This window comes from Ciconia boyciana, chromosome 3, assembly GCF_034638445.1.
Source record: "Ciconia boyciana chromosome 3, ASM3463844v1, whole genome shotgun sequence".
Lineage (NCBI taxonomy): Eukaryota > Metazoa > Chordata > Aves > Ciconiiformes > Ciconiidae > Ciconia > Ciconia boyciana.
The window spans coordinates 41683292-41708667 of record NC_132936.1 but is presented as its reverse complement, the minus strand read 5'-3'; the positions used below and the strand labels follow the sequence as shown (position 1 = coordinate 41708667).

General features: G+C 36.9%; 1 protein-coding gene across 3 annotated transcripts in view; it reads left to right on the top strand.

Annotated features, from left to right (window-relative positions):
- RNGTT (RNA guanylyltransferase and 5'-phosphatase) overlaps positions 1-25376 on the top strand; it is a 192475-nt gene that overhangs the window by 44639 nt on the left and 122460 nt on the right. For all 3 annotated transcript variants that reach the window (XR_012041408.1, XM_072855446.1, XM_072855448.1), the window contains 2 exons: positions 6354-6489; positions 13121-13192. Coding sequence is in view for 2 of the 3 variants with exons in the window: in XM_072855446.1 (XP_072711547.1) it covers positions 6354-6489; positions 13121-13192 (208 nt within the window). In the remaining variant the exon portion in view is untranslated. The remainder of the gene's footprint in view (positions 1-6353; positions 6490-13120; positions 13193-25376) is intronic.

The window sequence follows — 25376 nt, the reverse complement described above, 5'->3', positions numbered from 1 at the left end:
GCCCTTTCTACAGCATTTGATGCATCTGGCCAGAAGCTGATGCTGTCTTGCCAGGAGGGAGTGGCAGGGTCCAAAGTAAAGTGCTAAAGTGGCTTGGCCTAGTCCTAGGTGATCGATCTGTGGAGTGGCAACGTGCTCATGATTTTGAAGTGTTGTCAATCACAAAAGGAAATTAAGAAACTGAAAATGATATCTGCAACAGGATTTCGTTATTGCCTCTGCGTCAGCGAACATATTAGTGATGCTAATTGCTATTCTGAGTTGGGTAATGCTTATTTGTGTGGGAGGGCAGTGCTTTCACAAGACTGAATTCTAGGCTGTGTAATGAACTCTCCTGGGAATGGAGAGCTGCCGTGTATTTTGTGGTTAGAGCTGATGATGGAATTTCTTACATTTTGCATTCTTTAATGTGGTAATACAGACACAAGCATATTTAAAAAGGAAAAAAAAAAAGCGATGACAACGATACCGTGTTGAAATAAATAATTTTCTTTGATATAGCCCATCTAAAGAAATACTGTGGGGCAAAGAAAGCTCCTATAGGAGATGAATTTTTAAACTTCCTTTAAAAAATATTTCTAATCCATTTGCTACTTGTAGGTTTTTTCAGAAAATTAATTTTGTGTTGAACTCAAACTCAGAAGATGAGGTCTCAAAAGTTTGAGGAAGCTGTGCTATATTTTTTTATTATATTTAAGGTTTAGAACTCCTACTAAAGTACAAAATTAACATATGTAACCTTATTGCTAGGAGAGTTGCTGGGATTTTGGCTGAGGGAAATAAGTTAAACATAGGCAAGGCACATCATAAAATTGAAGTCAATGGCAAAACTTCTGTGAACTTCTAGGAGATTAATTTCACCGTATATGTGTTTTGGCAAGCATTATGCTGAATGTGAGGTACTGTGTTGGGGAGTTATTTTCAAAGCTGGTTTTGTGAATCCTAATAAGCTGGGAAATAGGATAGAGGCCACGTGCTCTGGTGGGTGCAGTACTGGATTTGGAGCTTGGGAGACACAGTTCTGTTCTTGTTCCTGACTCTGAATGACTGTAGGTTGAGGGAGACCAAGTAATTTGCCTTATTTTGCCTTAAATAATATTTTCCTGAAATGTACTTTCAAATTTAATGGTGAAAAATACTAAACATCCACATAAAGGAGAAACCTCAGTTTTTAACTTATAATTTTCAATGTAGCTCAGGTCAGCTTCAGAATTGTGTTAAAAAACAAAACAAAAAAACCCCAAACCAAACAAACACCCCCCGCCCCCCAACAAAAAAAAAACAACCAAAACCCACCACCACCACCACCAAAACAAGCTAAAATAAAAATGGAAGTTTTCAAAGAAAATTATTCTTCTAGCATGTATTTTAGGCCCAACTGGTGTGGACTGCATGAACAGGATATATGTGGAGGCAAATGAGCCTTTGAAACAATTGCCTTTATTTGGGTATGCTAAAAATAATTGATTTCTGAAGAGAAAACTCTTCAAGATGATACTTGGTGGTTGGCATTTTTTAAAGTTTAAAGATTAAAGTTATTAATACTCTGGTAGGTGATTTGGAGATCTGCTTGTCTAATGCCAAGAGCTGTAACTCTTTGCTAATGAAATTTTCATCCTATTTCCTGAATTATCGTGTTAATACTGATGTCCAGTTAGAATTAATAACGGACCTTGCCTCAGGACCAGAAGTGAATGAAAAGTAGCTTCTAATGAAACTTTAGATTTTACCATTTCTATGACTGTAGATATTTTATCTGCTTGTGAGATTAATTTGTGTGGACACCGTGACCCTTTTTCCTTTAACTCACTTGTCAGAACTCACTTGTCAGAACTGTTGTTGCAATGGAAACTGGCTGGTTTGGCAGTTTGGAGAGGTGATGTTTGTTGCTCAGACACAATTCTCCGCTTTGATGTATAGTTATCAAAGGTGAATGAGCAGTTCTGTTATTGCTCGTACCGCTGCTCCACTCTTGTTCTTTTATCCACTTGTCTTGTTTTAAATTCAAATTGAGCCGTCTGATACAGGACCATGTCATCTTGTGTACTTGCACAGAATCTAATACAACGGGGCCTGGTTACTAATTGGAGCTTTTGGGTGCTCATGCAATGGAGATAATTAGTAATAAATGTACAGCTGTAATAGCAAGTAGTGTTCACAGTATGCAATACAATGCATGACAGTTAAGCTCCTATGTGCTGTTTTAGTTCCTATCGAATGTATTTGAGAAATCGTTGTTCTTCTTTCTTTGCCTATGTGGTGTTGCCCAGAGGTGCTCTCTCTATTCTGATGTAAGTGCTTATGCTGCTAATACCTTAATTAACTTCTTCAAATATAACCAGTCAGGCCACATCCAGATGATATTCAGAAGTGTACTGATCAGCAGTCTAAAAGATTTCTCCAAGAAAGCTTGAAGTGTCATCTGGAAAAAACTTAAAGCCTGATGTTAAGCACATGAATTTATGCTTTTTGAGTTAAACAAGCAAACAAACAAAAAAACCCCAACCAACCAACCCAAACTCCTCATTAATTAATAAATTCAGTTTCACCAAAACTTTGGCATGGTTGCATATCTCTTTTGCTTCTTGCACATTTTCAATTATCAGCTGCTTATAGAACACTTCTGGTTGTCAGTCCATCCTTGACCAAATTTCTTCTATCTTATGTTGGTAATAATTAGAATTTTGACAAATTTTGTTGTGTGGACCACATTCAGAGTTTTTTTCAACAGTTTATTACACTGGGGGATGGAGGTGTTTTCAGGCTTTCAGCTTAAAAAACCCCGAACAAAAACCTTTCAAAACAGATATATCTGTGTCAGTCTAATGTCTTTCTCATGCAGAGAACTTGTTCAGCTTCTGTGTTAGGCAAATATATTATCATGAGACCCATGTCAAATGGGTCTACGTTAAGGTAACTTACTGTCCTGAGACCAAATTTTTTTTTTTGTCTTCAAAGTAAGCACATGTTGTTTCTCAGTGGCTCTGTGAAGTAAGATATAATTGTGATTCCTGGTGATCTTTGATTGGAAATCTTTTGCATGCAGTTGGAAGACTTACCATTGTCCCTGCCGTTTAGAATTTATGGTATAAACAGCTAACAGTGACAAATTTTAAAAAGAGAAAGAGATTGTGAGAGAAGAGATGTAACGTTAGCGCTGTGGTTTGAAAGAGAAGGAATATCACCACTAATGATTGGTGGGCTATCCAGCTACCAATTCTTAAGTAAATTTCTATAGATTTTGTTTTGAGTGAAAGATCTGGAGAAGGTGGTGTGCTACTCTTACTTTTGATGTCAGACTAACAGATTTTGATGAAACTTTCTGTGTGTCATCTGAACCTGTAGATGTTTTAGGTGGCTGAAAACAAAGCTTTTAACTGTTTGTGGTTTAGTTTGTTCCCCCCCCCGCCCTCCCCCCAAGCAGTTGTAAGATCTCTTATTGTATAACATTTGTAATGATGATACAAGTATGTTTTACATACTTGTATGTAATACAAGTGCTAGATGATACAAGTGCTAGATCTCTTGGAGCATTAGAACTTGTTTCTGATGCTATTTTGCCACTGAGGGAAATTACAATGAAAGCATGTACTTAAAACAGCAATAAATATGGGAGTGCAGAAATGTCCAATTAAGCTTATTTGAAAAATTAAAACTAAAGTAGTGTGCATAATTTTTTTTCCTGTTACTTACACACCTCTTCTTCCCTCCTGATGGATTCTTTAATTTTTGAGAAAAACACAACATGCTCTTTGTAATTAGTTTTAGTTTTGAATAAATTTACATGGTTTGAAAAACAAATGTCTGTAGATTATTCTTGCTTCTGAAGAACTGGCGCCAAGTTATCTAGTTGAATGTATATTGAATTATTTTTTTCATAAAGCATCTCATGTGCAGCTTTCAGCTCTCCTAATGTTGCATTGATTTAATCTACTCCCCCCTCCCTCCCCTGACTTTAGGTTTTCTGCTCACATACGTTTTGGGGGTTTTTCTGTGTGTGTGTGTGGTGGGTTTTTTTTTTTGTGCGTGTGTGCATCTGATACGTAATGTCTTGAAGTACTCATCTGTGGAGAAACGCAAGTTGAACTGATCTGTAATGAATTATAATTGTAGTCATAATACTGAAAGAAAGTCTTTACTTAAGCTGCACGGGTGGTACTGTGTTCCTGTAGTCAGATCTACTGATTTCTAGAGGTAGGATCTGTGCAGACAACAGGACAGCTGCCTGTGTAGACCATTTGCCTGCAGGGTTTCTGGGGGATGCTTGCTGCTTTGTTTTGACAGCAGAGATCCTGTGGGCATTACTTGTAAGAGCAATGGTGAATTTTAGAAAAGAGTACTGAATAGCTCATTATTTCTTCATAAAAACATAGGACTTTCCAAGGAGAAATGGATGAATTATGAAAAATGCTGTTTTTTTCCCCACATATATCCAGCATATTTGAAGACTTACAAGTATTAAAAGTTCTTTGCTGAGTGAGTCTTCAAAATATGCTTGTTTTCTTTCAAAATATTCTGGTGTGGATGGTCAAACTCCTATCATCTTTTAATCACATGTTTCCTATTCTGTGCGGTCAAAACAACTGTACTGCAATCCAGACAGGTTAGTTGCTCTGGAAAGGTTTGTGTCCCTTCCCTATTTCTATCAGAGGTTATTCAAGAACATTAAATGCTGTGAACTTTTAGAACCACTGAACTATCTTGACAGTTGGTAGCGCTCCTATTTTCTTCTCTTTTTGGGTTTCCATGATTTTGACTTTTCTCAGTAGAACTTCTGTAATAACATTTGTGCTTTTAGTACATCTGTGTGCAAGGTGAAATGAAAGGATCAGTGAAAGAAAGCTCAGCTTAGGGTCATGCTCTCAGTTTTTGTGTAGACCACCAACATGGTTAGTTATGGCATTATCGGGCATAAGTTCAATTACAGCAGCTCAGGTGGTAATTAGTAAAACTGACATAACTCAGGTTTGACTTAGACACCAAACTTAGACCTACTTTTGAGTCTTCATGTCAGCTTTGTCTCTCATACACTTATTTCTTGCACTGCTGTTAAGCCATGGTGTTTTCTGTCTGATCATTTGATCACATCTTGATAACTATATTGTTCTTTTCGCTGGTCTTACTAAGTGCAATCAAATCTTGTTGGTTCCAAAAAGGCACTTTTCTGGTCTTTTTTGCTTTGCCAACCTTCTGAGCCCCACAACAGTTTCCATCTTCCTTTACCATATTGGATTCAAGCTGCTAGTCTTCAGTTTCAGCTGCTTTTGGTATATGCTCAACACCTTTATTACTTCTCATTCATGATGACTTGTTGCAGCTGGCCTTTGATACTAGTTTCCACTGAAATTTCTTCAGTTTATTTTCTGCAGTCAGAAGGAGTGCTCTCCTAGGCTGCTGCACAAGCTGGAGAAGACCTTTGTGCAGCTGCCTTGTTATTCTTCCTGAAACTCTACTTTAGTACTCTTGTTGCAAAGAGCAAAGAAAACTTTACAAAGGTAACTCAGGTGTGTTACAGCTATCGTGCTGTTTAGTGTCTTTTGTGGTTTTTAATATTTTTTTCACTGTTTTTTTTTTTCTTTCTACTTGTTCACTGTTTTTTCTTATATACAGATCGTTACCTCTATAGAGCAGTCTTCTGTGGGATTAGCACAGAGAGGTCTAAATTAATGACTTGGGCTCCCAAGTACTGTCATAATGTAAAGAAATTTTTAGAAAATTCAGATGTCTGCAACTGAACCAAGCTCACAAGTTGCTGGTGACAGTGTAGTAAGCTTTGGGGTTTTCTTTGTGTGTAAAGTGAGAGGAATGTACCTTGGCTAAATTTGTCAGTGTTTTAATGAAAAGTGTCTCAATAGTTGGCTGAGACTTTGCAATACTGCACTGTTAGATAACCAGTGATAGATAGGAAAGGTGTTTCTTTTGAATGAAACTCTGCAGATTTATACTAGGCAAAGTTCTGGTCCACTTAATAAAGGAAAAACTGTAGTAAAAGATCTTTTAGCGGAATCTAACTGAATTAGCCTCATGTATTTCTTACAGCATTAAAACATCTGTTATTTTTAATAGATTTTCAGGCATCATTTTGTCTGGACACAGCAACATTATTTTTTATACACACACACACTGAACTTTTATCTTTGAAATATTTTCTTTGTGATAATTGCATTGAACTAAATTATCTGCTTTCCTGAAGCAATAGGTTTAAACTTTTAACTGTAAAAAAAATTCCTTCTAAAATGCTTTTTTTAATAATGTCTGTCATTATTGCTTTTTTTAGCACTTAATATAAATGAAAATAGTAGACGTCTAGAGGATATACCTTTAATTATAATATCTTAACATTGCATTTGCAGGTACATGATGCTGATTGATGGCAAGAATGAAGTTTATATGATTGATAGAGACAATTCGATTTTTCATGTATCTAATCTGGAATTTCCGTTTCGTAAAGATCTTCGCACACATCTAACAAACACTCTTCTGGATGGGGTAAGGAGCATACTGTATAATTATTGTAACAATTTCAGTGCTGTTTGCTTTTGTTCAGAAGCAGGGCCAAGTTTTTAGGCCTGGATCAGTGAACATGGAATTTCAGGAGTAATACAGATTCAGTCACTGGCTGAATGTGGGAATCACACTTCGTAAGTCATTTCTTATCTACAGACTAGCAGTGGTGACTGCTCTGGGGGGAGCTGTTTGTCTTTGAAATAAATCAAGGTATTGAGATGACATTCTCTGAATATGAGAAAAGGCTTGAAGAGAATCTAAAGAAATTATTGCAGAACCTCATCTCTTGTTATAGCTTTATATTTTGATACAGTAAACATGGTCAATTTGCTCCAGTTAATGTAAATATTTCTAAAATTTGATAAAATTTTCACCATGTCTTGATAGACTTTTGTGAATTGATGTCTTTGCTTCTGTCACCTTTATTCTCAGCTGACCTGAATTATTGACTGATTCAGAAATGGCTTAGTTATATTTGTTTAAGACTAAAACATTTCTAAGTTGTCATGCTAATTTAAATTATGTAAACTTGATAACGAACCTTTCGAGCTAGTTGTAAAACAAGCTGTAAAACATCTGTACTTGTTGTTTGAAGGCTGGCCTGGAGTATTCTTGGTAAACTTTTCAGAACAGTAGCCACAAGAAGAGATTATTTGTTTCTTGACCTTCCTATTTTAGATGAGCAAAAGAACTTCATTAGCTCTTGCACTAAATACCTGTCAATGTAGATGAACGCAGTTTCCTGTCATGTTGCAGTAGCATCGGAGGCTCTCTACGTTGTTGTCACTCTTGCTTGCTGAAGTACTGAATATCTGAGATGATCTTCCATATTGGTCTTCTGAAGCCTAATGCACCCTTCAGATACAGGAGACCATATTGTCATTGTTAACTTTCTTTTGTTTCTTAGGCCTTTGTTGTCAGTATCCTTCTTGAAATGTCACTTCTGTGAATGATCTGTCTGACTGAACACACATTTACATATGAAGCATGTATAAATTGGATCTGTGAGGATAATTATTGCAAGGAACAATGTACCGTCTCAGGGACAGAAAAGCAGATAATGGAGTATTTTCTACCACCTCTGCTTCACTGAAAAATTGAGAGCATAATGCAAGAAATGCTATGCTGTCAGCTCAAAAGTGGTTGCACAAGCTGTCATGTCTGGTAGGAGCCTCTTCAGCCAGGCAGCTTCCTAATGACGTACATGATATTCTTAACGACATACATAATAATATTCTTAATGACATACATTAGGTTCCATACTGTTGAGATAAAAAGCCTGGTACTATTTGTTTTTTCCCCTGCTCTTTCTAAGGCTATTGAGAAAGTAATGGCTTGCCAGTGTCCGTATTGTGCAGTCCTAGGTGTTCTTCAGGGAAACTGCTGCTCTCTTTTTTTTGCGTTTCAAAACAGATGTTTTAGTAAGGGTGGCTAATATGTACATGGTGGAAGATAGGGATGCACATATGAGATACGTGCATAAATGTGGCTGTGGGGCGTGGGAGAGGGGCTCTGATCTGGTGTGTTGTGTTTCCCAGATTTATAGTTTAAGTCTCTTAAGAATAACTGAAGTTCTCTCAGTTACCCAGGACATGAACTATAACTTCACTTAATAATACATTGTTTTTTAAAAGTTTGACTGTTATAGCACATTTCAGTATTTCACTTTATTGGCATAAAATTAGTCTTACTGTGATATTCCCCTCCCCCTCCCCCCCCAGTTTTTTCATGACATGGAAAGCAAAATGACATTAAATAAACAAGTATTGGTTGAATGAAGTACCTTCAGATGAAACTAAAACCTTTTCAACAGATACTTTTCATAGTACAGATTTCTAAATTTACTTAAGTATGGTCAGTTAAAAAAAAACAACTGTTGATAGAATATTTTTCTTTTCAACTGAAAGTCCTTTCAATAGGTTTGAGAATAAAATTTGCCTGTTTGAAGCATCAGAGCAGCTTAACTTTATAATTGAATATTTGTTTAATGTTGGTGCCAAATGATAATTTCCATGACTGTTTCTTTACTCTGGATATATGCATGATTGATTTTTTTTTTTTTAATCCATGGGAAGAAAAATTTGGCTTTTTTGTGTTAACATATTTTGCTAATTAGTGCTGAAGGGCTGTTGAAGTTAATTCTTTAATTACAGGTTGAAGTAGTTCATACTTACTGCCCTTGAAGTAGCTTTCTCTCTTCCAGAGAATTAAAGTATAGAATGAGGTGGCCCAATTGGCATTGCTTTGCAGTAATCTTAAAAAGTATGAGAAAGAAGGAAAGACAAAACAGAGATATCAGTGCCATGCAGCAAAACAACTACTGGTGTTACGAATACAAAAGATTAGGTAATTTCCCCTAACTTTATTTAGAATGACAGTTTATATAAAACTTTCATAAAGGCAATTTCCATGAATTCAGTGATCTATTAACTTGCTTTAAGGCTTCTGGTATAAGCCTTTCATGTGGTTGTCTTTGAGAATTTCAAATGCATTTACGGTTCTCTTCAGGCTGAAATTACTTGCAAACAGTTCTTACCATGATCAGTTATGTCTTGGGTGATGAGAGATGTCCTGCAATACTCTGTGCTCATCTCCAGCTCTTCAGTTGTGATTGTTCTCCTGGCAGGGAAGAAAGTTTTCTGCAAAGCTCATTAAAGCTAATTTGAATATTACCTACAGGTGGCTAGCATAATACAAAGTATTCCTTTAGAAGCCAAGTGTTTTGCATCCATACTGCTATCTGAGGGAGTGCATAGATTTTTGTTCAAGTGTTTTGGCTGTCATGCAAGAAAACTAATTAGTTATTTTCAGGAACATTCTTGGCATTCTGCTTAGCTTTGGAACAGTTGAGTAGAAAATGTGGAGGCATTCTTAGACTTGAAATACTTTTTACAATCTTGTATATATTTTATTTTATTTGTATATAAAATATTGTTCACACTTGAAGACTTAGGAGGGCCAACGACTCCAAAAGTGGAGAGCAAGATTGAGATTGATTTATGTTTTTGTGTCAGTACAGACCTCACTTATTTGTAAGCTCTCGAAATGGCATTACTTACAACTTTTGGAGTTTGCAAAGGCTGGTACTTTGTGCAAAATAGATTTAAAAAAAAAATAAGCTCCTTTCATTCCTGAAATACAGTAGTGGCTGCAATTGTGTTAAAGGTAAACAGACAAAGGAAAGGCAAGGCACAGGAGGAAAAGGAACAGTAAACAGATGTGTGATTAGATCTGATTCCATACTCTGTGTCAACAAAAAATACATTCTGCAAGTGGCTGGTGAAATGAGATCCTTTGCTTTGTGATTAAATTTTGGATTATTTTAAGTCCAAGTTGCTTGCTAGATAGGTGATTCAAGGAAAAAAGAAAAAGTCCATGAGCTGTCAGTCCAGCATTGTTCTTTTGGAACTTGTGAGCTAAAAGCTCTTAGCACAGTTGCTGTTTCTAATATGCTGTAAGACACTGCTCTGCAGCACCAGAAGATTAAGAAAAGGAGATTAACACCAGCACAGTTTTGCCAGATTACATCAAAGAAACTGGCTGTTGGACCTTGTTCTGCAAGCTCGCAGATTAAGCTAATACCTAAACTAGCAGTTAATGGGCAAGTGGTAAAGATCATACTAGCAGTGGTAATTTTAAAACATGCAATAGTGGGCATAAATCTATGTGGGGTCTATAAAATGAAATGCATGGATGCCGGTGTGTTTTATGGATACTTTTGTGTTCTGTTATCATGTCATGTGAGTGTTTTTGCATTTAAGTTTTTAGTTATCTAAAAATTGGCTTAAATATAGCCTTATAGTATCAGGTTATTATTCAGATCAGAATGAGCGAGTTTGAATGTGATCAGTTTATCAAACACTATGTTTTCCCAGCAGTCTCTGAACTTGCCTTTGAGGTCTATTCCATGAGGTATTTTTCAATTCTCATAATTTCAAGGAAGATTCTGCAATCAGACTGTTAAATAATGATGTGTTAGAGTGTTTCTAATCTGAATTGTTCTTATGATCACTTTACAGCTTTTGCCTTATGACAGTTGTATTGGCGTAACTAATGGAGCAGTGAATGTTGTTGTCATGATGGAGATGAGCAGTGCAGGAATTTGTCATCTCTACTTCTAAGGCATATTGTGCTATTGTTTATTTGCTCTGGTAGCTGGGATTTCAGTCAGGATGTGGAAGGAGAACAAGAGGCAGGGGAGGAAGAAAAGAAGTGAGGATGTAAGGAAAGAGGCTAGTTTGACCAGTAATAGAGTCAAAAAGGTTTATACATGTCAGAAGTAGAGAAAAAGTTGCTTTATAAAATTAATTCTGTATTAAAACTGAATGTTTCAGAGAAGGTTTAAAAATCATTCTTGGTCCTCTTGGCTATTTTATAATTCTTCTTTAAACTGAATGTCCAGAGATTCAGATTTTGAAAATTAGGCATAAAATCTTGTAATAACAGGCACTGAAATGTTTTCAGGGTTTTGTATACAAATGCTAGCTTTGCATCAAAGCTGAGGCTCTGAATATGTATGCTGAGGAAATGAGTCTGTAAACCTTAAATATATGTTCAATTAAATGTATCTTTAAAAATTTGTTTCACTTGCTAATATGATTGAAACTTTAAAGAAATATGGTAGCATTCTTTTGTTTCAGTTTTACTTTGTTACTCATTTCACCTGATTACTATCAGGAATTCCTGGTGGGTTTCTCCCCCCCCATTAGATCTCTACACACTCTTCCAAGTTTGAACATCATGCTTGCTTTCTCTCTTAGGGTGTACCTACTCCATCTGTTCTTGCAGTTAGTTATAAAATGTATTGTCAAAGAAGGTATTGCTGCGTTGCATCTGCTGTTCCTTTGATAGCTCACTGGTGTCTTACCTAAATACTGGAAAGTAACAGAATGGCATTTTGTTACATCAATCCTATGTAGTATTTTTGCAAATGTTATTTGACAGTACCTACAGTACCTGTGACTGAACAATTTTTAGAGTTAAGAATAAGATATTGTAATGTTACAAAGGAATATTTTTCACTCGAATTAATTTTTTGTAATTTTTTTTTAATGATGTGGAAAGATGTGTAAGGTCACTTCAGGTAGTCATTCACAACACCTGTGAATGCTTCATTTGGCTGTGAAAGCCCAATCTCCATCTCAATATTGTGTTTACAGAAGATGAGATTCCAAAATATTAAGTAGGCAACTTATACTTCTCAGTGGGTTTTGAGAACAACAGGTTCATATCTTCTAGTTTAGTTTTAAATGCTTAAAGCTTTGTGTTTGCTTTTAAAGAAATCTATGTTTTTACAACTGCTTCCTTATTTTTTTTAAAGCCAAATGCAAATAAATACTAGGTACAATTCAAGAAGCTTGGTGTGGTTACAGACTGAAAATCAGTCTTACATCGAGACTCTTGTTTGGGTTTACTTTGTAGAAGTTATGGATTCTAAAAGAAGTTAAAAGGTTGTAAAATATAAAAATGCTACTGACATAGCAAGAAACAAACTAAACAAAATTAATTTGAGTTGTTGTAAGGTTCTCTTTTGGAATAATTCTTGAGATCACAATTTTGTTTTCATCATGTTATAGTGAAATATTTTCACCTTTTCCAGTTGTTTTCTTGTATGTGTGAATTTGGAATTTTAACTTGATATTGGCAGCAAAAAATTCTTAGCTGATACAGCTAATTTATTAGCCAAGAATTTGGCTGGGGGAGAGGGGCAGGGAGAAGATTGATTGCATTTAGAGAAGTGAATATTTCGAAGTTGTCTCTGAAAAAGATCTACCAATTGGTTGATTGGTTACCATTTTCAATAATGACTAATATCTGTGAAACTAAATATTTTTTATTAGTTTATCAAACTAATAAACTATGTCTAATTCATATCATAGGAAGCCTGAGTTACAGATGTAAGCACCAGCATGTAAGATGTATAGATTTTTGCATGTACCGTTAAGTTCAGGAAACATTTTTGTGTTTGGATGTTGATCGTTAATAAGTCTTTCTTCTAGCTGACATATTTTCAAGATGGTTTACCAGTATATATTGAATGTTAACTAATTTTGTGTGATACAGATAGTATCTGTGGTATTTCCATTTGAAGGAACCCTACTGTTTAGTCACAATGCAACATTCAAGCAAATTGCAGTTGTCTCTGCTGCCTAGGACACTGTTAACGTGAAAAGATACAACCTGAGCATAGAAAATGGATGTTAATGCTTGCTCTTTACTTCCTTGCTGTTGTACGACTAATTGTAGGTGAGATTTCCAAAAGTGCTTGATTGACTTAGGATCGCAGCTCTTACTGAGGTTTCTACAAACTCAGTATTCATTCAAGAAAGGTAGTGATTTTAAAAGCTGTGGGGAAACTAATGTATAAATGTTGCAGATCAGAATGTGGAGCCTTAGTACAGCTTCCTGGCTTCTTATTGAATGCTTCATGAGAGGCATTTAAGACCACAATAATAATTTTATAATCTTGACCTAATGTAAAATTTTTCTGATAATAAAGATGTGGCCGGTGTTTGATTGCGTCATGCTTACAGGTATGTGCACCAAGTATAAATATGTTGACATTCTTCTATATTCATGAAACAAATGTAAATGTCATCTCTTTTCTTTTAAGGAAATGATCATCGACAAGGTTAATGGACAGGTTGTCCCTCGGTACTTGATATATGACATTATTAAGTTTAATGTAAGTACTTTCAGTTTTATTGCTTTCATCATTAGTTATTGATTCTGATTTCTATTTTAATCTTATTTGTATAAGTAAGAGCTTCAGAGTTAATTTAAACACCAACAGTGTTTGGGTATTTTGTGACTCGATAACAAGCAATGCACCAGAATTAAGATTGAAAGCAGCCCTATAATAGACATTGATTTCTTTCCACCTGCTCAAGAAAAGATGGCGGTTTGAAACAGTCTGGTAAACACTGTTGGAAAATTTCCCATTTCTAGAGCATGTTAGAACTATTTAGGCAGTGAAATTGAGAGGGGATGGAGAAGTTAGCCTGTAAGTGGTGTGTTTGTTACCAGAGCATCACAGTGGGCCTTGTTAGGCTGCTCCATCACCTCTTTCTCAAATTTCTCTTTGAAACCAGGCAACTTGTCCTCTGTTAAGTCCTCAACAGCAGGCTCTCCTGTTTACCCTGGCTGTAGGGCAAATATGTAATAAAGAAATATATTGTGGAAATTGTAGAAAAGGAGAAGTCTTTGTTGACAGCTGGGAATAAAGTCTTTATGGTCACAAGAAAGAGCTGTTGAACAGTACAGAAAATGAGAAACTTTTTTTCTTTAAAGCAGTTTTCAAATATGGTAAAGGTTTGAACGTCACCAAAGGGCTCTTGTATGTCATCTTTTATAGATTTTTTTTTTTTTAATTATTATTTCTTGTATTTTTCCCCCAAAAGTCATGATACATGAGGAATTTGAAGTTAGTCAGGGGTCTTATGGCAGGGTCTCCTATTGAAGCTTATTTGAAGAACTAACCTTGACAATGTGTTCCACTTGTTAGCCCTTATTATGAAATAAATTTTCTAGTGATTTCTCTGTTATGTCTAAGGAAGAGAAAATGTCCTTCAGGAAGGATCAATTTAACCATATATATCTTTTTAAAACAATATTTAAAATAATTTTGTAAAAACAGAAAGTGTATACTGGTTTTGGTTGGGATAGCTACTATGAAGAAAATTAACTCTCATATGGTACTGTGTTTTGGATTTGTGACCAAAACAGTGCTGATAACACAGGGATGTTTTAGCTGTTGCTGAGCAGTGCTTACACAGAGTCAAGGCCTTTGCTGCTTCTCACCCCACCCCACCAGTGAGTAGGCTGGGGGTGCACAAGGAGTCGGGAAGGGACATGGCTGGGACAGCTGACCCCAGCTGACCAAAGGGCTATTCCATACCATATGACATCATGCTCAGCATGTCAAGCTGGGGGAAGAAGGAAGGGGGGGGACATTTGGAGTTATGGCATTTGTCTTCCCAAGTAACCGTTACGCGTGGACTCTGCTGATGGGAAGTAGTGAATGAATTCCTTATTTTGCTTTGCTTGTGTGCGTGACTTTTGCTTTACTTATCAAACTGTCTTGATCTCAACCCACGAGTTTTCTCACTTTTACTCTTCCGGTTCTCTCCCCCATCCCACCGGGGGGGGTGGGGGTGAGTGAGCGGCTGTGTGGGGCTTAGCTGCCTACCATAGTTGAACCACAGGAATGTGTTTAATTTAGTCACTGGACCTGTGACTAAACAGCCCACAGAAAAACACTCTAGTATCTGTTAATGCTTCTGGAAAACCAAAATTATTGTTTCAGTGCTCCTAACAGGACAAACAGTATTACTAAACCATAGTGCATTTCAGAGTTCCTAAACTACCATTGACTCTTCCAGACTTGAGTAAGATACTACTCAGCTCGAGTAGGCCACTCAGCGTAAGTGGGAATTGCGAATGTAGGCATGGTACTAGTCACCAAAAATGACTTTGGTATTCATGGAAGTGTAGTCATACTGTGACTTAGGACAGCCACTTTTAAAAGTAATAGTTTGTGGGGAATACATGTTAGATTAGGAATAGAAGCTTTTTGTTAACTCATTTTAATTCTGCATCTTGATGATCTTTTCTTTAATATTTTCTGAAAAATAGGTGTTAGTTTTCTGGATCCCTCTTATGATTAAGACTTTGCAGTAAGCAGAAATTCCTTGTAGACTTCTGAAAAATATGATCTTCTAAAACCACTCCTGGGTTCTCATTTTTCCTTTCCATTTTCTTACTTGTTCCTCCACCTGTGATTCCATGTTTATTTACCTTCCTGTCTTTCCTTGTCTCTGCTCTCACTTTGTGTCTAACCTGCCATTCACTGCTGTTACTCTCTGTTTGAAAAATAAATGTAAGGTAAGAAGTGTACAGTCTCCTTCTTCCCTCAGTTTGGGATATGCATATACTGTCCTAGCAAAATAACACTTTTTGAAAGTCGTGATTATTTTGGTGAAACATTTTTGGGGGTGGAAGGGGAGGAATCCCTCATTTGTAGCAAAGCGTCCAGACTTAACATGAAGAATACCCCTTGGCAAACAGGAAAAATGATCAGAGGTCTGCTTTTGAGCAGGGCTGTAAATGCTTTAAAGCTTGTTTGGTTTTGTTTGTTTGTTTTTTAAATGCACTGGGAATGAGAGAGAGGAGTTAGTTACTATGTAATACTATTTTAATGTCAAGGACAAATTAAGATAATGTTATCAGTATGAGTACAAGCAGGGCTTCAGCTGCAAGGAGTCATTAGCAATAGTCCTACTGCAAAGATTAAAACGCACAGTGGTTTTTAGGTTAATTTTAGAAGCTTAATTACAGAACTGGGCACCCGAGGATGTTTGGTTTGGCAAGAAATGATCAACAGAATTTTATCACCAAGAGAGGTAAATGTATTGAAAACTTGTAATTGGCAAGCAAGGATAAGTTCCTTTTAAAGTTGTGTAAGTTAGATTTGTGTAAATTTTCCTAGCAGAGGAAAAATCAAATAATTACACAAAGCATCAGTCCCATTTAAAAACAAAACAAAACACCCTCCCCTCCGAAACAAACACACCCCTTCCAAAAAAAAACCCCAAACAACCTGACAGACGGCTATATGAGGTGCTCTGGAATTTGACATTGCTCCTTTTGATCTTGAAAATAGTTGTGTCTTCTGAAGGTGAATGGTGGAGTTACTGTACTCACGGTCCATCATGTGAGTTTAGATTTCACAAGATTTCCAGCTTGTTCCCCATCTCATCCTCCACAGTGACTCAGCATACTCTGCTGTTAGAGATGCGACATTGCAGCTGGGGAAATGCGAATACAAAAACCCCCTTGATGAACACCTTTACTCAGGCAAACCTCATGTTTAAGTCAGGTATAGTGAACTAGAGGTATTTTCAGCTGACCTTATTCTCAAATGCTCAACCTGTTTTGCTTGCACACCATCACATACTAGCTAAGCGTTACAAAGTTTTCTGGCTTTGTCAGAAGATTCCTTCTGAAATACTGCATTCACAAATTCCACATTAAGTCCCAAAGACTTACGTGCGCTGTTAATACTGCTGAGAATTTGTGTGTTAGGATGACCAGCACTAACACAAAAATATGGAAGTTAGTACTAAAATAAGGTAATACATAGTTTTTCAGAATGCACCATGTATTTATAGTAAGATTTATGTCAATGTGCACTCCTCAGGATGACTGTAAATAGTACAATGAAAGCTCTTAACATGCATACAGAAAAATCATGGAATTAAATTTTAGATCACAGCAAAATAATGTAATATTATTTAAAATTTCCAAATGTCATTTACTGTAATATCACTTTGAACTATTCTCAGTATATCTGGCCAGCATTATTGTCGTGCTTCAAATTGCAGTGTACTCCATTCTTGTATTTTAGTTCTTCATTATGTTGGTTTTAGGGGGCTAAATAGTGTTAAAATTAGTGTTTGGAAGTGTAGCAGTTGAGACAAGGCAACCTTATCTCTGTTCTATGCCATATTTCTCTGGCTTTTAACAAGGGGATGTGTAGGACTGAAGACTGATACCTAAAGGAAGCCCAAAGAGCTTAGCCTGGCTTCTCTATCTAAGTTAATAAATACCATGACCACTATTGCTTTTTATGAGCAGAAATGGTGAGAGGGTATGTTCATTCTTAAAGCTGTATGTTTAAAGTTTCAGCCTAAAAACAAATGCCAAACTATGAATAGTTGTGTTCAATTTGTCCCTTGCAGCTCTGGCATTTGAAAAGTTAAATGTTTAAGAGAGAAATGCCCATTTGAGATTTAAGAGAAATAGCGGTCTGCTAGTAATGGGTCAGCTGGGAGTAAAAGTTAGGGGTTTCATTTTATGTACAATACTATGATTGTGGGATAACATCATGGAATCACACAGCTGAGTGTGTCAGTACATCACGGGATCTTTCTTCAGACTTAGTCAGGATTTCATCTGAGTGTGATCCAAAGGAGGAAAGGAAGTCACCTTAAGCAAGGATGATGTGATCATCAGGTGAGAGTGGTAACAGAAACTTAAGTGAGTAGAGGCTATAGAAACAAGTGAAAGAGAATAATATGGCAGAAAAATGAGAGCAAGTGAGTGGACAAAAAGCTACCTTTTACAAATTTTAATCACATGGTTATCAGTGAGGCTTATTGTTACTTAGCTTTTCGACTTTGCTGTGGTGTATCATGAATAAACTATAGCAGCCTTCTAGAAGTAACTGAAGGAAACCAAGAAAATAGACTGGTTGAAATATAGACTGTGTACTATGTATTTGTCTCTAGATGTCTACACAGGAAAAGTCTTAGGAAGAAAGAAAAATAAAAACTGGGTTTCAGTGATTGGGAGAGACCTATACTGGAGTTCTTAGGGGAAACATAGATATAATCTATCTTGCTGTATCTTTCCATGATAAATTTTGTATTGAATTCTGATGCTTATCACCTATAGCTGCTGCAGAAGTCAGTCTTCAGGAATACTGATGGAACACTTTGCCTTCATTTATTTTTAATCGCTGGTTCTGCGACATCTGATTTCTAGAAGCTTGTGGTAACACATCCCATTGTGTTACAAGAGATGCCTATGTCAGGAAAACCAAATGATTCTTCAGGAGATTAAGAAAGATATTTTTGTTGTCATCTTCTTTAGTCTGAATCATGATGTTGATTATTATTAATAGCACTTCAAAATATGCCATTGCTCTATCACTGCTTTCATCTCACATGCTAAAATCACATTTATAGAAAGGAAGCTATATGCTAGTGAAATAAGCCCACCTTTTGACCTCAACTCTTAGAGGAAACCCAGAGCAATCCCTACTTTTTCTTTTCTGCTTTGCTTGTCTCTTTCTATAAAGAGCACCTCAGAGTACATACAGTCATCTCTCAAAGCGCATCCTGAGAGGCTCTATACACCTATTCTAAGAATTAAAACTATGCAAGGGGCGGGGTCCTGCTACTGAAATGTTACCCTCTTTTTAAGTAGTTAAAATTGTCCCTGGCACAGTTTTGGCCCTGGCTGGCTACAGTGCTCTTGAGCGATTCTCAGGACTAGTTTAAAGTTTAACATTGCTCAGGGACCATTATGAGCAGGTGTTCTGAGATGTTGTCATCCTCTTTTGGAGAGTGAGAGTATGAACATGGTCGGACAGCCACTGGCTTCAGGGCCAGAGATGAGGCCTTTGCCATGTTGGTTCACCAGTGTAGTTGTACCCAGAGTGTATTCTAGTTCTCAGACTTGGGGCTCACCTCTCTTTCTGAAGTTCAGAAAGTGCAGTTTTGTGAAATGTATTCTGCCATTGATGTGCCTTTAGGGGCTTAGGGCAGAGGACAAGAAGACTCCTTACGTTGAAAAGAAGAGAGGAAATAAGGTGGAATAAAAAATAGTAGCATATCATGACATACAGAAGAATGCTGTTATGGAGAGTAAAGGCAGATCCTTTAATTGTTGCAAGTTAATTAAAGGAAGATCCTTTAATTGTTGAAAGATATTGTTTAATATCTTCATCAGTGATCTGGATGGGGGGATTGAGTGCGCCCTCACTAAGTTTGCAGACAACACCAAGTTGGGCGGGAGTGTTGATCTGCTTAAGCAGGGTAGGAAGGCTCTGCAGAGGGATCTGGACAGGCTGGATGGATGGGCCGAGGTCAGTTGTATGAGATTCAACAAGGGTAGGTGCAGGGTCCTGCACTTGGGTCACAACAACCCCATGCAACGCTACAGGCTTGGGGAAGAGTGGCTGGAAAGCTGCCCGGCAGGAAAGGACCTGGGCGTGTTGGTCGACACCCAGCTGAATGTGAGCCAGCAGTGTCTCCAGGTGGCCAAGAAGGCCAGCAGCATTCTGGCTTGTATCAGAAATAGTGTGGCCAGCAGGAGTAGGGAAGTGATCATCCCCCTGTACTCAGCACTGGTGAGGCCACACCTCGACTACTGTGTTCAGTTTTGGGCCCCTCACTACAAGAGAGACATTGAGGTGCTGGAGCGTGTCCAGAGAAGGGCAGCGAAGCTGGTGAAGGGTCTGGAGCACAAGTCTTGTGAGGAGCGGCTGAGGGAACTGGGGTTGTTTAGCCTGGAGAAGCGGAGGCTGAGGGGAGACGTTATTGCTCTCTACAACTACCTGAAAGAAGGTTGTAGAGAGGTGGGTGTCAGTCTCTTCTCCCAAGTAACTAGTGATAGGACAAGAGGAAATGGCCTCAGTTTGCACCAGGGGAGGTTTAGATTGGATGTTAGGAAAAATTTCTTGACTGAAAGGGTTGTCAAGCATTGGAACAGGCTGTCTGGAGAGGTAGTAAGAGTCACCATCCCTGGAGGAGTTCAAAAAAACGTGTAGATGTGGCACTTTGGGACATGGGTTAGTAGGCATGGAGGTGTTGGATTGATGGTTGGACTCGATGATCTTAAAGGTCTTTTCCAACCTTACTGATTCTGTGATGCTATCCAAGAAGCATCAAAACAAGTATGCCACTTCTGCTTGTCTGTGGAGAAGATGGCACCAATATGAGAAAGATGTCATTATCCTGTCAAGTCATGCTTGCCATGTGAAATGTTTCTAGAAGTAGAAATCAATTGTAACACAGTTTATCTTTTCTTACAACCTAAATGGAATTCTTTTTCTAAGAAGAATCTTTTTCTCATTGAAAAATGACAAATTATTTCTTAAAAATGCATGTATTTATTTGGCTTTTAAAATTTTATTCCTCTGAACATAAAAGGCTAATTCCTTACCGTGTTTAGTCTTAATGAGTACAGAGCTAAATCCCTGCAATGCCTGTTACTTTTCAGCTTCTTGATCTGTGTCTGATGTAGTTGAGGTCATTATTATAATAACTGTAACTGTATGCCATTACCTCTTTCACCTGAATAGTGAATAAAAAGTTCAAATTTGTTGGGTAATTCTAGTGTAACAGAGGAAGCTGACAGTAGAATAAATTAACAGTCCCAGAGGTAAATACAAGTAAATCCAAATCCCTGTTCATCAGAAACAATCCACAAAAAACATGTCTGCATTCTCCAGTCATCTCTGAGACAGCCCTTCCTGAGAAACCTTGGTTTGAGAGGCTTTTTCTTAGATAATTTCAATAGCTACGTATAGATGTATAGGGACTAAACTTAAGCAACTGTTTTTTTCCTTAGTTGAGTGATAAAAAGTAACACTGGCATAATGTAGGATCTAATTAATGCATTCTCAGCAAAGACACTGAAAATGAATAGTACTTTCCTTTTCCTTTCTAACCCTGGCCTTTAAATTTTTAAACTCTAGCCAAGTTTCCATGAGACCAGATTGCAATGGTAAGAATAGACTGAATGCTTGAAAAAGAATAATTATTTTAATGTTTAGAAAGGAGACAGAATCTCGATTAAATTTGCTAAATGCTCTGTGCATTAAATTAAGTCAAGATCAAGATTTCTTTGGTTGTCATTATGCATAACAATGCTGTAGCTGTTAGATAAAATTTGTCATGGTAAACAGATATGCTGGTCATAAATCCTGCCCACAGCCAATGTGCTCATTGAATTCATGCATGAAAAATTTTTGTTTTAAATCCCTGTAAAATATTACCGTGTCGGACTTTTCCATTATAAACCTCATTTTAAAGTGATGTAAAGCTCACAGTACATGCTGTCTCTCATTTATTAGCCTATTAACCTTATCTTAAAAATGTACCATGAAAATTTTGAGGGCAAAATTCAGAGATGCAAGTGTTTAATTACATATTTTCTGTTTACAAATGCACCTAGCTGCCAGTGACCCTTCTGCTCTTACTCTTAATTCTGAGGCTATTTCTCAAATGGTACCACCTCAAAATACAGATTTAAAATGCTTTTGTTACTAATAGTGCTCTGGAAAATGAGGATGCTGTGCATGTGTTTACTCTTACACCCTTTCTGTTATTTCTTGCTGAGACATACCTAATAAGCCCCCAAATGTTTGTAACAGTGCTCTTGTGTGTTACGTTCTCAAAATCTGTATATATCACTTCATTCTGTCATGGCTAAGAGGTATCAGGTAAATGAAATAGAGAGCATCTACTCAATTGTGTCTCGCTTTGCTTTCTGGTGTCATACTGGTGTACATAATGAGATGCATTAAGGTTGCTTGTAGCTGCACTGCTCTGACACCTGAATTCCAGAGCTTCTCTGCTATTTCCAAATCCCTTGTTTGAATTTGTGAGGTTACACAGCTGCTAGAGCCACTGCTTTTTCCTCCTCCTCCCATTTTTATAATGCAGTTTACTGAGAGCAGGGACAACTTGGCCAGGTAGTATGTTTTAGTATTCTTTAGGCTGTATGAATAGAGTAGCATTACAGGATAGGGAGGGCAACAAATGGTGGGCTAGGAGAGCTTGTAAGACGGAGAATCAACACAGTAAGGGAGTGATGTGCAGTAGCTTTTGGGTCTGTGGAGATGGATGGACAGAAATGCATCTTAGCTAGCTGTCTTTTTCAAAGTCTTTCCTGCCTTATTCCCCTTCCCTGTTGATCATCTTTTATTCATCATTGAAAACTTGACTTGTATGTCTGAGCAGCAAAATTTGCAAATCTCCTTACCTATTCTGTAAACTTCCAAACGGATAATTTGTGTTTTCTTTCCTGTTGCTCCTTGTGCTTGAGTAAAGTTCATATGCAACTGAAAAGTAGCATTTTTTGCATTTTTGCATCTCTCTTTTTAAAACTCTCTTTTGCTATGATGCATACAAAAAGCAAATTATTGCTGAAGAGTGATAACTAGAACATGCTGACCAGGATATCTTTGGTGTTTTCGTGTTCTTCATTTTGTATTTTTTATCTAATAAGCTATGTGTTGTTGGGGAGCATTCTTTAGTGTTGTAATTAGTTTGAAGGTTGACTGTTTTACTTGCTGGTTAGATTGTGTGAAAAATAAATCTGATTTCTTCCTTTCCCATGCATCTCTGAGTTAGGTCCTCCTTTTCCCAACCCAGGGGACACTATGGATCACAGTGAATGTGGTTTGTTTTACACATTTGCCAAAATAAAGACTGCTTAATGGAATATTATATAAAAGCAAAGGCAGTGTATTAAATTTTGTCATGTCTTGTTTTATTCCCCAAAGGTGTTTCCATACCTTAACGTGAAGCATGTCTCATGAGAACCTTTCTGAATGGCAGATTATCGCTAGTATAATTGTCAGGGGAAGAGGCACAAGGTATTGCTCGTAGGAGAGAGATATGGGACAAGCAGTTCTCCAAGAGCAGCTTTAGAAGTTGCCATTATATTAAATCCTTTATATTTTTCAGGTGTTAGAGTTCTGTAGGTTTTATTCTTACTTGCTTACTCTGATGTGACACTTTTTCAGCAAACCATGAAACTTGCTACAAAAAATACAAAGCAAGACCTGAAAGTTTGTTGCATTGTAAATGAAAATAACTGAAATATTTCAAACCTTGTACAATTCAGAGAATAAACTCCACAAACAAATTTTTTGTTTGTAAAAGGTCTCTTTTAAGAGCTTTTCTCAGTATTTTTACTAAACAGTTTTCTGCCTCTCACATTTTTAGCCTTAAAAAACCTCACCTTTTATTTGCAATCTTTATTTTTTTATCTTGTTGTTGTGCTAGGGACTGTAACATGATTAAATAGAAAAACTGTCTCCCTCAGCTTGCAGTTTATAACAGTCATTTCCATAGGAACTGCCAAGTGGACTTAAACCTAACTTCTGTCTCAGGCAAATATTCAGCTCTCTCAAGAATCTGGCAGTGATCACAACTGAAGTGGAAAGTGTAAAAAACTTTACAGTGGGGCGGGTTTTCCAGTTGCATTATCATGTCCAATTTCCTAAGTACTGGCAATGAAGTCTTAACACAGGGCTTTTTTTGTCCAGTATATTTCAAAACGGGAGAAACTATAGGCAAAATAGAGGATGGCTGGGGGGATATCATATGGAAGCAGCGGGATTGTGTGCAAATGTTGTCATGTCTGATTTCCCTAACGTAGTTTTAATTCCTCCTTTTCTACAATTAATCTAGCTGTAATATTTCATATTTTCAGCTTTCTCCCTGTCTCTTGTCTTGCCATCTTTTTCCTGTTTCTAGGAGAAGAGGACTAAAGAAAAAAATAATCAAAGTTAATCAGAAGGATGTACCAAATCTAAAATAACTATATAATTCAGGATAGGTTTTATGAAGGTGAAAGCAGGACCTCTCTAATAATGATTTTCTTTTCCATGGCAAATATGTTTGAATAACCTGAGTGACTGTTACGGTCTAGGAGAGAATGTGAAGGCCATATTTTCATCCTTCTTATAATATTTCTCTTACTTAAAAGAAATATGAAGAAAAAATACCACTTTTCTTTTGAAATTAGTATAATAGTAATTAATCAGTATTTCTTACGCATAAGCTAACCATGCACACAATGAACTAGATATCTCAAAGACAGATTGTATACTGAAGTTATAGATCTTTTACAAGTCTTCAGGAATATAACATCTATTACAAGCAGATACTTAATTTTTAGTTCTATCGTGGTTTAGAAAGGGTAGGTGGTTCCTTTTCTAAGATAGTATTTGTGAATCAGTGCTGATTGTTACTACTTTTTTTTTTTCCTCTTTTCTAGTTTTTAGGAGACTTTACACTTACTGTACTAGGCAGTCTTATTTTAAATACTATGAAGTGATTTATATTCTAAAAAAATCAGTGCCACAATCTTTTCAAGTATGAAATGCCCTGAATAATGTCTTTAAGATGTAGGAATTTTCCCATGGTTCTTTAATTCACTGGAGTGATAATTCTTCATCATAAAGACAGCCCTGTAAAAACCCAGCAATAGCTGCTATTATGAAGAGTCACTGTGAATGGCTGGTAGAAAGGAAGAGAGTGTGAGGAGAGTAGAAGCAGAAAGATAAAATATTGACTGGACCATCTAGTATCTGTTGCAATTAAGGTAAGGATGCCTCCATACTACGTGCAACAGCAGCACTAGGAAAAATAATTGGAAAAAACAGAAGCAGTAAAGCCCTGTGTTCGATATTTGACTTTGCAGATAGCCTAAACTCAGTGCAAAATAAATTATTTAAATTTCTGTTCCCCTGGGAGAACCACGTGCAATCTTTTTGTGTGTAAATATCCGATGATGATGATGGTGAATCTATTTTATAGTTATGGGTTATTAGGATTATGACTTTAACTTCTGTAATTAAAAATGGGAAGTTCATCTACTCCTCAGATTACTTGAGGGGAGGCAGCCAGTCTAGACAGAACATAATTCCTTTTGGTTTTAATCATTTACATCCCAGTAAAATCCCATTATTGAGTTCTGTTTTTGAAGGCTCAGAAGGATTTATAAGGATTATAAAGATCATAAATGAAGCCACTGTACATGCAATCAAACAATGAATTGGACTGAGTTGTCTGTGCTCCGAAAATAGCAGCTACTAAGCCTAACTGGAACTTTGTTTTCAAAAGAGAGAGCTTAGGTGTTCATCCATGATAGATGTCCGTTTCCGTAAGTCTGCCTCTTTATTGCACAATGTCAATGGTGAGAATCATAATTCAGTCACTTCAACTGATCATAAATATTCTGCCTGATATGCGTTACCTTTACACTGGTGAAGTGTACTTCTCATCCGCTTGTAGTTGCAAGGTTTTATGGTTTTTATCTTGAATTTGTATTCTGTTTTGAGCAATCCAAGGAGGAGAAGAGTGAGGAAGGGAGCAATGTTTGTAGTACAATCTACTTTTTCTGTTTTGATCTTATCTATTTAGTCATAGTTCTGACAGTCCTGCTGTTTTGTTCAAGTTATGTTTGCTAATAAAAAAAAAAGTGTGGAGCTATATTTGTATGTTCTGTTAGGCCTTGATGTTTATGCATGGGCTGCAAACTTCTCTCCTTTGTTGATTCATACATAT